Raw genomic sequence first — 13,042 nt, 5'->3', positions numbered from 1 at the left:
GTCACCAAAAGAGTAAGTGTATCAGAACTGTGTACAAGAGAAATGGAACAGAAGGTTCATACTAGCACTTCCATTTAAGATTTTCTTGTATTTTATTCAGAAGGTGTGCTCAGTTATTAATTTCATACAAAATTAGCAAGACAACACCAAAATGGCAATAATTTATTATGATAATTTGACAACAAACCACTTCAAATTCTGGTGGCCGTATTTCTGCCCTGAATCTGAATTTTGTGTTGTAGCTTGGGCTTTCTGTCATCATGACAGAATCTCACTGACACTGATGTAAAACGTCTGGCTTTATTTTGTTTATATATGTTTAGTTAAATTATTTTTGTTTATATATGTTTATATATGTTTAGTTAAATTATTTTATTAAATTTTGAAGTATTTTCTATAGATTTAACAACTCATTACTTGGGACTATTGCTCTGAAATTGATTAGCTTTAGCAGGATACTTGCTAGCATTTATGTAAGTTTACAGAAAATAATTCTTTCCTTGGCTGTAGATTTAAACTCCAGATTTTATTTGCACTGGTTTCCTTCAGTATAAAATGTGATTAGCAAAATGTGTGATAGAAGCAATGTGTTTTGTCCAAGGTCACAGAACAGGTCGATGAATTAATGTAAAAGCAAAACCTTTTTCTTCTGACTCCTTATCCATTTAGCTCATAGCATTACCTCATTTTTACTTTAAAAATGTTTTTTTTTATTCTAATAGGAAAATGAAGTGTGAAATTATAGTGTGTATTTCTTAAGTATGAAACAAGAAACTTCAGTAGTGATACAATGATTGTTTATTTTGGTGAGATACATATATATGTATGTCTGCATTTTGGAACTTGGTAATACAAGTATTTCAAAACTTTAAGTGCTATAAAAATAAATGCTTGTTGGTCTTTGAAATGTACAGTTGCTTTCTTTGAGACAGCTTTTTGCTCTATGTGATATCATTTCATTTATGTTTGTTTCACAAAATAAATAATTGTGATTTAGAAAAGTACAAGTCCACATACTATATATAAGTAAAGAAATAATTAAAAGTGGTGTGACAAATTCCGTTCTGAGACCTAGCTGTTGGTAGGAGCAATTCTAGGACAATCTGAACTACAGCGTATTAACACGCTGTGCAGAAAGAAGTTCTTGGGTTTCCCTCCCATCCTGTTGAAAAGGTCAGGAGATTGGTAACATTTTTTAAATCTCTGTGAAACTTCATCTGCAGGCTACAGATTTCTGTCTTCTGGAAGAAAATTTCTTCAAGATCACTCTGCTTCATTAAATGTTTTTTAGGTAACACATGAAATCTTGTAGTGAAGTTTGAAATTATTTTGTGGAGCCTACTCCTGCAAATCATTTCACATGGATTTACATGGATTCCCTGCCCATGGCAATGGGGTTGGAGTTAGATGATCTTTAAGGTCCCTTCCAACCCAAAACGTTCTACCATTCTATGATTTGTGGAGCTCTGTGTACTCAGAAGTCCATGTTTATTCAAATTGTAGGGTGAGAGTCAAAATTAGCTACTTATTTACACTTTGTACCTTATCATGCTAATTGTATGTGTGAGAAACTCAGATAAGCTCATTTAGAAAGAGGTAGTATTATCAGTACTTTTTACTATCTGTACCTCTTGTTTATTTGTTTAATAAGTTGGATTTCTGGTTGATGCATACTGTCTTTCTGAGATACCTCATAGGGCAAAAAATTAGGCCAGTAATAAAAGAAACCCTATGTTTTCTACGTAAGACTTCTGTGCTTTAATTGAGGAAAAAGACTGATGGGAAATTAGAAATAGATTACCACAATCAAAAATAATTCTATTGTTTTGTACATTCATCGTGTTTCTAATACTGACTACCTTGATAAAGATTATTTAATGAAAACCACATCTAATCCCTTTTTAATGGAAAACTTCGCATCCAGGTATCTGCTGGGCTAGGCTTGGCTTCATGTGATGCGTTTTAGGTGTTCGAATGTGGCACATAAATTTGCATGTGGCTGTATTTTCTTCAATTAATTTTAGTAGAGAACTGGTACCATGTATTTCTTGTGCCTATAAGTAGGTCTGCATTACAGACCTTCTCTTCTTGGTGGTACAAGACCAAAACCAAGTTCTCGGGGGATGTGTGGATGTTAGGCTCAGAGAATTATTCCCCTGTTCTATTTCAGAATTGTTTGTTGGAGTTTGTGGGGTGTTTTTTCTGGATAGTTTCTCTGAGCTGACTTACAGAGCACAGCACTGGAAGCCATAGAAGCAGGGTGGTAAGATCATAGAATAAGCAGAGGAAAGAGCAGGATTGCCTCTTCCATCTGCCCCTTGCCTGCACAGTGTGTTAGACTGACCTGACGCCTGTAAAGACATCTCAGTTGCAGAAGTGGTTGGGCTCTGGGTACAGAAGAGCTGCGTGGGTGTTGGTTGGATGTGAAAAGCTGGTTGTAGGGTTATGTGCCCCTTCTCTTACCATGAGTGCTGGTTGGCGTCCTGCTCACTTCAGCTAGATTTACCTCATGGTTTACATGGTTTGTCTTTGATCTTTCCTCATTACTAGAAAATACACACAGCAGTATATATGAAACATATACCGGGTCGCACTTACGCCTGACTGTCTGTCCATGTGGGCAATTTTGTCTTGTGACTGGAATATGGAGTTTAAAATGCAGTCTGCTAGAGAATGTAAGGAGTGGTTAGTCTGATCTGTTGGTCCTCACACTGTCGAAATAGATGTATGGTTTCACAGAATCACAGGCTAGTTGGGGTTGGCAGGGGCCTCTGGAGATCATCTAGTCCGAACCCCTGCTCCAAGCAGGGTCAGGCAGAAGGGGGTGCTCAGTGCTGTGTGGGTACAGCCGGGGTTTGAATATCTCCAAGGATGGAGAGACGGCAACCTGTCTGGACAACCTGCTCCTGTTTGAGGAGACCCATGCTCAGCAAACTTGTTGGACTGTGCTTCATCAGTATAGGTGATACAGAATTACATTTTTTTGGGCTGCTTTAAGGATGACATTTGCCTTTTTGTCTCTTACTGAAGTTTCACCTTAATTTAAAGTCGTTTTATGACAGATCTTGCTTTCTGAATGCTTCCCTCCCTTCGTTCTGCTGCCCTTTTTTGACCAATTGCTATAATATCACAAGTGTAAAAGAAGAGATGGGTATTAAGACCGTAGGCAACTGTTCAGATCTTTATTACTGCCTATTTCATTGCAATTCCTTCCTCTCAGAATTACACAGGTTGGTTTAAAATGCAGGTAAAGGACTACATATGTCTGTTTCTCTTCTTAAAAAAAGCCATATAACGACTTGCCCATTTCAGACATTTCAAATATTGAAGTCAACTTCATTTCCCTTCTTTTCCAGTTGCTGCTGTAGTGTTATTCTGTACAGCCCAAAGCCCACATAATATACCTCTGACTGAAGTAATTGGGCCGATATGGCTAATGTTGCTACTTGGAACTGTGCATTGTCAGATTGTTTCAACACGAACTCCTAAGCCACCTCCCAGCACAGGGGGTAAAAGAAGAAGGTATAGTCTATGTTGAAATACTTATCATTTAGGATTGTTAAAATATTCTAAAGAACATGCATGAAAAAAGTGTAGGGATTTACACTCTCTGCTTTGCAAGAGATGAGAAATTGATGCTCTATTTTTATCTGAAACTGTAAAATAGGTGCTTAATTGGTGCTCTGCAACTTTTACGCATTGACTAACTTAAGCGTTGTTTTATTTGAATTTTAGTGCATTGAATCTGACATTTTTGCCTCAGAACAGTTTCTGTCCAAATAGTGGTGGAGTGACAATATTTGTGTTACTGCAAATTTAGTTTTAGAGCTCTGCAGTACTGACTAATGATCTCTGTGGGAAACCTAAACTGAAGGAGGTGCTATTGGAAGCTAGAACTCAAGTCTTCCAGCACTTAATTAAGTGGGGTTTGCTACAGTGAATTGTCCCGCTAAAATGGGGAAACCTGCAGCAGTGGATTTTGCAGGTCTCATCATCTCTGATGAGACAAAATGTATTTTAGATTTAAGTGTTATGGTAATGAATAACTGTTGTGCTTGGTTTTACTAAATAGAGTTTTTAAAATTGATTTTATATGTTTAACAAAATATTTTGAAATCTTGCTTGTTTTTGCATGCTTGAACTGCTGAACACGTTATAGAACTAGATTGCACTTATAAAGCTACCTTCCAATTTTCATCTCTTCTGATGAAGGAAATTAAGGAAAGCAGCACATTTGGAAGTACATAGGGAAGGAGATGGCTCTAGTACCACAGATAACACACAGGAGGGAACAGTGCAGAGCTACGGTACAAGCACCTCTTGCAGTATTGGCGCTGTCTTCAGAGATATCTGGCATGCTGCTTTCTTTTTATCAGGGTTTGTATTTATTCAAGGCTATATATGTGTTAGAGATGCACTATCCCTTTTCTGGATAAGTAAACATTGATGTAATGATTAAACTTCTGTTGATCTAGTTTTTGTTCTTAATAGTAAACTCATCCAGTATTTGAACATGTACTAATATGTTGTTTGTTGACTTTGCAAAGGCTGAAGCAATAATTTAAAAGATATTGAATTAACTTTTAATTAAATTATATTTTGATGTAGGAGTACTCAGTGTGAGCTATCAGGAATGAACCAACTCTGTTTCTCAATGAGAAAATTTGACTCTTAAATTACTTTATTACATTAGCTGCTAATTATGAGAGAATGCTTATTGAACTCTTACCACCCTCATCAAATCACACTTTATGAAGGAAAAGCCATCAGGATTCAAATAGGCACATCATTTAGTTTATAAATAAACATCGAATATACATTTTTAATGATTGGAAGACACATCTAACCCTGTTACATTCCAAAGCTGTTTTGCAAATGATCGATCTGCTAATGCAGTGCTCTGGGCAATTTAAAAGGTTTTTTTAAAGAAAAATCCTGTAGCAGCCTGTGTTCAAGTTATGCAATACACACAGCAGAGTGAGTGCTCTATATCAGCATTTATTAACAAGAGAAAATATGCTCATAAAATAGTACGAAATTGAGAAAAGGGATACTGCAAGTTATTACATTGGTATTTTGTTGTGCATGCTGCATCTTAAATATGGCAACACTAACATGTCTGTCATACTTGTGGTATGTGCTCTTAACCACGGGTACAACGTATCTTATGTTACATTCTGCGAGTGTCCCGTTGAAACTCGGGAGAAGTTTTAAAAATGTTTAAACATATTGCAAGAGGAGAGTTCATCTAACTTTCCTGTGTAGATTAAGCTGGTTTTGACAAACTGAGTCATAATAATAGACACCACTGCTGTTCTTTGGGTCTGTATGCATTACTTTCTGGGGTGGTTAGCGTGCAGTCTTGTAAACTTTTGAGTGTTTTCCATTCATTGAAGATATTGATCTGCAAAACAAGGAGTGTTGGAAGGTCCATGTTTTTTCCCTTACCTTCCCTCATATTGGGCTCAGGATGGTTTTAGTTGAGAAGGGCTGTGTGGGACTTGCTCTAAGGACTTGTTTAAATCATTTAATCAGAGGTAGTGTGTATTTATATAAATGTTAAGCCTCAGTGATGACTACTTAGTATATACAGTATCCTCAAATGATAAAGAGCACAGAGTGACTTGAGAATGCTCTAAGTAGCCCGTAGTCATGTTACCTCTTCAATTTCAGAGGCACATTTGTTTGTATATCTGGAGCCATACAAACTGTATTAGGAACTCATCTGGCTGAAAAACAATCTTTTTTCCCCCCGCAGGAAATCATGCAGATCTGTTTCTTCCTGTAATTTTTTTGTGGTAATGCAAACAGCTTTGTCAGCACAGTGGGATGGCAGAGTGGGACTGGGGAATGAGTAAGCAGGAGTGCAGCATGGAATACGTTGACTACTTGGTCGTGTTGCTGAAGAATATCTTATGTAACAGTACAAGGAAGCTGTACAGTGACATCCTGTTTCTTAAGACATATTTTGAAGCTCTTAGATAAGCACATTAGAATGTCTCACTAATGTTTATTTACAGCAGTTTTTCACATATATTAGACCTGGAGATACCATTTGCTGGAGTTTTAAATACAGGTCTTCAATTCATGGTTCAGAAACTATGTTCTTTGCTTTAGGGCAGGCCTCTGTGTACGTAGACCATTTGCCTACACTCATGTCATTGGTAATCTGGAATTTTGTATTCAATAAATGTCCTTTTGAATGGCAGAACTCAGTCTGACTAATAAAATAGAATTCTAAACTTTAATTCAGCACAGGGGCAGTGTAGAAAATACTATTTACTAGTTTCACTGGAAAGGAGGGCAATATCCAAATAGGTAATTTATGCAGAATGTAGTACTGATTTGGGACTTTGCCCTGTGTATGTCCTTAATCCAATTATGGAAACCTTACAACTGTAACTACTTTCAAAGTTTTGCATCTTGTACAGGGAGGAGAGGTGGGTTTTTTTGGTTGGGTGTTTTTTTTTTTTTAAATCAACCCCAATGAAAATACATGGGGATAGAATATTTGACACTGAAAATCTATAGTTTTCCAGAAACTTGATTTAAATCTTCTTTAATGTTTTCTATAGCTAATGCATGGATAAGACTGGAAGTCATTCTTGACTTAGCTTTTGCATATGTTCAAGCTTTTTAAGACCTTAAAACCATTCATGGTGTTGTCCATGAATACCATTTAAGACCTTAAACACCATTCATGGTGTTGTCCTGTCTTACATTTTTAATTCTAACGTGAAATTGTAAAAGTCGATAAACTTTATATAGTAATTCTAGGAAACTATACATTTCCGTCAGCTAGGGAAGTATTGTTCATGTTGTGTGGTTTTTTTTTTTTTTTTTTTAACACAGTTTAATGCATGAAAGCCCAATTTTAAGCTGAAATTTTGCTTTTCTGGTTTGGGCTTAGTCTTAAATTTAGGGATTCTTTAACTTTGGTTTCTATGTTAGAAACAAATCAAAGACTTCTGTCAAGCTACCTCTTTTTCAAAATAAGCCTGACTTGATGTCAGATTAGTATTTGTCTTGCAGTTTTAGCACTTCAACATTGCATGTGATGAGAACTGCATTCCCTATTGCACTGTTAAAAATAATTCTTTTTAGAAGTGCCAAAAATATATTTAATGCATTAAAAATTGGCCTCTCTGGGTTCCTGCTTATTGCAGATAATGTAATATTAGTGCTACATCGTTGGTGCTCACAACTGAGCTTACTGAAACTTATTATTTTAGAATGATTTGCCAATGAAAGGCTAATACTTGCTTTATTCCAAAAGTGGAACAGCAAATTTTCCCATTAAATAGTAAGATAAGCTTTCTCTTTCTTCAGTTGTCTTATCTTCATTAATTTAGTTAAACAATGATATAGTAGAACTTTATTTCTGTGTCATTCCATTGTGTTTACTGTTGATAGTTTGACCTTCTTGTCCAAAGCTTCAGTAATGTTTTGGAAGACCTTCTTAATTGACCTAGCAAATTAAAACTCTGTATGTGACCTAGCTCACTGGTAATCTGCCAACAGGAGGCTAACTAACTGCTGCTCCACCGCAAACCACATGCTAAAGTATCTTGCTGTCTCATCACCTTTGTAAGCTTGTAATAAAAAATAGTTCATGCAAATATGTAATAACTACAGAAAGTGTTTCTGCTGGCTTTGTACTCATTCAGAAATAAAGTGGACTAAGAATTTTGGGAATACATCAGGGAATAGTAGGTGAGTTCTATAGCTTCCTACAAGAGAAGTGAAGCAGCAGTTACCTTCGTTTCAAAAACAAAAAAAACTGTTAGCTTTTTCCCAGGAAGGGGATGAGGGAAGGTGGAAGGAGATTAAAGATGGGAAAGAAGCATGAAACATATTAGTAACATTGTCTCTTAATTTTATGGATTTTTGTCTGTATTCCAACAGATGTATTGCTCCTTTTTGGATTTTACCATTTTATCCAGCTCCCCCTAGCCATTTTTTTTTTGCGTTCAGGTCTCCCCTCTATATGTGGAATACCTTATCTTGGGAGGAATGTGAGGTGACTATCCCAATTCTCCCGATTCATTTGATGTACATATTAAAGAGGAATTTAATCTCCTGCTGTGCAATCCAACCTCTCGGAGAATGCCTTACTTGAAGAGAAAGGCAATGCATATTCCCTGGTAGGAGCACAAGATCAATTGCACGGATTCTTGATAACTTTGTGACCTATGTCTAGTGTTTTAATAAAAAGACAAAAAATATCTGGAAACTTGATCCTCCCAGCTGTTCGCAGAATCTAACAAACAAAACCTAATAAATACAGGATATTAATTGTTTCTGATTTCCCCCACCCCCCATTCACTTTGAGAATACAGAAGCTTAAATGAAGACAAGGTAGCAAGCTGCTGTTCCTTTTCATTCCTTCATCGGCTACACTTTCTAATTTGGAAGTGTAATCATCCAAGTGTTTGCTTTGGGAAAGCCTTTTTCTGGTATTACATGTTCTTGCTGCTACGTCTGTTGACTAGATGAGGGCCTTGAGGTTTAGAGAACATTATGGAAGACTAGTCATCAATATTAGTAGTCTTAATAATACTGAAGCATAATTCGTAACCTTATTTTGTGATTTGAACGCCGGCTTCATTGGTGTGTTTGTAAGATACATCATGTTACCAGGAGTGTTACTGGGTAATATGGAAAAGGATAAATCACCTGTTTAGTAGAGCTGTCAATAAGCAGAGGGTATTTAAAACAATGATAACAAATACCTGTGTACCAAGTATGAAACAGCATGTTCGTTTGCAGCTTCAGGAAATGGCATACTTGCTTTGAATTAATAACACTTAAAAGAAACTTCTAGCATACCTGCTTTTTTTGTGAACATCGAATAGAGAACTTCCTCATTTACATTTGAGACTTGTGGTTCTTCTACTGCCAAAGTTGCTGTGAAGTTTTAGTTTTAAAGCATAGGTTTCCTTTTATCTTCTTTCAGTAGCTAATAATATAATTTTCTTTCAGACACTGTTTCTTTTATAAACAATTTTAGGAAAAGATAATAGGTATTATTTAGAAGAGGAAATAGTTACAAATACTGCATCCAATGTTAATATTAATATCTTGTGGTCATCTTAATGGTAAAAGTAAAACATGGGGTGAGAGCATTAAGCAGGATTTAGACTGGGAAAAAGATTTGAGAGAATCATTAATACATGTATTTATTTCAAATATAGATCTAAGAAAGCAAAAAACTCAATAGATAAATCCACTGAGACTGATAATGGCTACGTGTCCCTTGATGGGAAAAAGACCGGTAAAAGCAGTGAAGAATGTGTACAGGCCCATGAACGGCGATGCGAAGTGATTAAGCCAGAAGAGTCAGGGTGGAGCACTGCCACCGTGAGAGATGCTTTCAACAATCACAGTCATCACAAAGTAAGTGCACTTTGTTGCTTTCAAAGCAGGATTATTAATTTGTCAAATGATACATGAGGTGTATTTTTATGATGATTTTGATGCATTGTAATCTACTTTACCCTTAAATATATTTTCTAAATGAAATTAGGCTTAGGGTCCTGGGGCCAGAAGTTATGTTGTCTTCTTATCTCATCCTCATATTCCTAACCATTCCTTTTTCTCGTAGGAGGATCCTTACTGACATCTAAATATTCCTTACCATTCTGTATTTCAGTGCACAAGTCTGTGTGCTGTCTTTTATCTCTAGGATTTTCCAGACCTGCCTCTTTGATATTCTGGGCACAAGTCTGTGTCTGTGCTAAAATGGAACAAATTTTGGATTACTGAGAATTTGTAATTTTGAGGTAGTTCTGAGCATTTGGCATCTCCTGGATATCCTATTTTCATCTTGCTTTTCTATGGAATAGCTTTTCCAAAACGTTTTCCCTGGCTCTCTTATCGTTGGCATGTGAACATATATTGACTGCCATTGTCGCTCTTACACTTGACTGTCTCAGTAGTATTTACCATCAGTAGTCGGTCATAGCAAGGGTTTTTCCATTATAACATCAAAGGAAAAGGTTACTTTAATGGAAGCGTACAAGTACACATATTTATAAAGGAAAGACATTCTGTGTGGATTTCATAGCCAAATTGTTTAGCAACCCCTTACAGATCTATGTGATTAAGTCAGAACGGAGGTGATGAAGGTTCATCTTGGGGCAAAACCTTCAATCTCTTGCTCTGCAGGATGCACTTTCTCAGCAGTGATAGCCACTGAGGTTCAGTTGTCTTTATCCATTCCAAGCATTTTGCATTCTTGATGAAATCCCACCAATGAAGGATATTTAAGAAAAAGTAATTTTAAAGAGTTTGAAGTTTCTTTGATAGAACGTATGAAATGTCTGTGTTTAATGTGGGCGTGTACTCACCAAGCAAGTTAAAGCAGTTTGTAGTGGCTAGAATAGGTTTCCCTCTTCTGTCCTTCTCATCTCTTCCTCCAAAGACAAGCAGTACGTTTTGGTGCCACTGCAAAAGGTGGTAGATGAAGGCATCCCAGACTGTCCCTTTCTCTATGCAGCTCAGCTGTTAAAAAAGTGAAATGACCTGACCTTGAAGCATCTCAGAAAACAAATTTCATCATGAAAAAGAGAAGGACATCTGAGTTGTGGGGGTGGGGGAGGATTTCTTGTATTCATAGAGAATAGCTTCACTATTTTTGTCCTGTTAGCATTTCATTGATGACAGGAAGACTCCAAAGGAAACTACAGGGTCCTATCTGGTGATCTCATAATAAATGAGAATATACAGGAATGTTTTTGACAGCTGAATGATCCTTTGCTGCCCTTTTGTCTTTCTGTTCCTGTAAGGACTACTTTAGTTTAAAATCAGGGAAATATAAAGTAGAATAAATTGATGTTGTGGGTATTCTACATGCGATCTGTAGCACTTTGTCATTGGAAGAGGAGGTAAATGTTAACTTTGTACTGTATGTGTTAATAATTCAGTGTTACAGTGTCTACTACCATAATTTTAGTGGGTTTTGTTTGGTTGGTTTGTTTTGTTATAGATTTTTTTTTTTTTCCAAAATCTTCTGGTTACATTTTCTCTGAGAATTTCTTGGTAGGATTGGTTTAGACAAAATTGCATTTAAAATAAAGATGTTAGAACTGTTCTTAAGTATAATATGAACTAGCCCTTCATCATCTGCGAAATGTTTATTTTGATATTACAATTTCTATTTTATAATTGCTGCTGTACTGTTTAATTTTGACAATTGGAAATGCATTAATGTCTGATTGAACCAAGCATAGATGATAATGTTGCAGAAAGAACTTTGTTTTCAGCAGTTGGGAACAAGTCTTAGTAAGCATGAGGGTATGTCTTACTGTGTTTATTGCACTAGGATACTCACAGGCCTGTGACAAATTTATCAGATGAAGTTTCTAGTGAAGAAGGGCCTGAAACTGGATATTCTTTACGTCGCAATGTAGAACGCACTTCCAGTGATTGTACACTTCGAAGCAGGAAATCTCACCATTATAAGAAACACTATCCTCTGGAGGTATGTTCTTTTCTACTGCTTCTTTTCTGTAAACTGTTAAGTTTTTATTTAGTTGGTTTGAGCTTCATGCTATTTTTCAATTTGTTGTAAGGAACCTAAAATAGATTCTATAGGTCTTACATCACCTCATAGCCAATTCTGTTGCTGTCTTTTGACACCAGTTACCTCCTGTGGAAACTTGATTTGTTGCAGAAACAGCAGTTGGCTGTTTATGCCAAAAATATGCAAATTTTCATCATGCTAGTGCTGCTGTTTCTCTTAATTTACTTAGTATTTTGGATTAGTGAATCCAAAGCCTTCTTGTGGAGAAGTCTGACTTTACCTCCTGGGGTTTAATTCCCTTGTGTTTATTGAAACAGTTATTTAAAATATTGCCATGAAATCTCAACAAAATTGTTAATGCATAAAAATATTAACATTTCAAGAGAGGTGATGACATCATAGCTTAGAAGAGGGGAATTAATAGATTTCATATTAGCAGAGTCTTTAATTATGAGGACTCAGACATTGAAAGAGAAAGCGATATGTTATCTTTATTTATACTTTTAGGGAAATTATTCTTTTTTTTAATAATGGTATGCAACTAAACATGGTACACAGAACATTTTTTAAAAGGCTGTATTGCCATTTCTTCACTAGGACTATGAGAAAGGAGTGTAAAGAGTAATTTCAGTTCTGATACAAGTTCACTTACAAATGGGTTTAATAGGCAGAGCTTTCTATATGATGTAAGAAATGTCTCCTTAGAAGCGTTCAGATATTGATTTTTCTAACAATTGCAAAGCCTTGAAGTCAATGCTTTGCATAAAATACTAGATAATTTTCTCTTCTATTCTTTCATTTATTTTTCACAGACTTTGGTTAAAAAGATTCAGAAGACTAATTGATTAGAGTATTTAATACCTTATTCATGTTTGGTTTAGCATAACTGAACAGGTCGATACTTCGAACTGTTTGTTTCATATTACAGAAGATGTCTCTTGACTGTGTACTTGTGCATCTGGTAGTGTTGTACAGGAGGAAAGAGAAAGACACGATTAAAGTAGATTTTTTTTCCTTCTTAAATGTATTTTCTCTTGCACAGGGTGCTTCAGAGGTAGGGAAGATTGTGTAGGTTATCTTCAGAAACTGAGGAGACTAAATTTGCCCCATGTGTAGCTTTGGCAGTAACACTTAACACTTGTTCCCCGTTTACTTATGAGTGATGCCATGCAATAGGAAGCCATTCTTTGTTGTTACCAACTCGCCTCCCCCACATGATTACAAAGGAAATTGAACAATAGTTTGCAAATCTGTGAAAGCTTTCTTTGTATTAAAAAAAAATAAAATTAGTGAAGTCAGTGGATATACTTTTAACTCTGTCCTACGTTTTCTTTTATCTTCATGTTTACTTCTCAGCTTAATTGCTGTTTGAGCATGCTTCTTTAGTGTTTTTAATTCATTAACTTCAGGACTCAGTGGTATCCACTAGTGGCTGCCTTCTATAAATAATATGTATTTAAAAAAAAAGTTCTTACTCCTGCATTGATATTATCTCTTATTTTGTAAAAGAAAAGGAAA

At 35.9% G+C, this 13,042-nt stretch overlaps 1 protein-coding gene across 1 annotated transcript in view; it reads left to right on the top strand.

The window, feature by feature from the left end:
- Window positions 1–13,042, top strand: part of PHTF2 (putative homeodomain transcription factor 2) — a 50,054-nt gene that overhangs the window by 20,149 nt on the left and 16,863 nt on the right. The window contains exons 5-8 of the mRNA XM_010150196.1: window positions 3,357–3,522; window positions 4,213–4,377; window positions 9,195–9,396; window positions 11,324–11,482. Coding sequence (XP_010148498.1) covers window positions 3,357–3,522; window positions 4,213–4,377; window positions 9,195–9,396; window positions 11,324–11,482 — 692 coding nt within the window. The remainder of the gene's footprint in view (window positions 1–3,356; window positions 3,523–4,212; window positions 4,378–9,194; window positions 9,397–11,323; window positions 11,483–13,042) is intronic.

This window comes from Eurypyga helias, unplaced genomic scaffold, assembly GCF_000690775.1.
Source record: "Eurypyga helias isolate BGI_N326 unplaced genomic scaffold, ASM69077v1 scaffold16764, whole genome shotgun sequence".
NCBI classification, from domain to species: domain Eukaryota; kingdom Metazoa; phylum Chordata; class Aves; order Eurypygiformes; family Eurypygidae; genus Eurypyga; species Eurypyga helias.
This window is presented reverse-complemented; position numbering and strand designations above follow the sequence as displayed.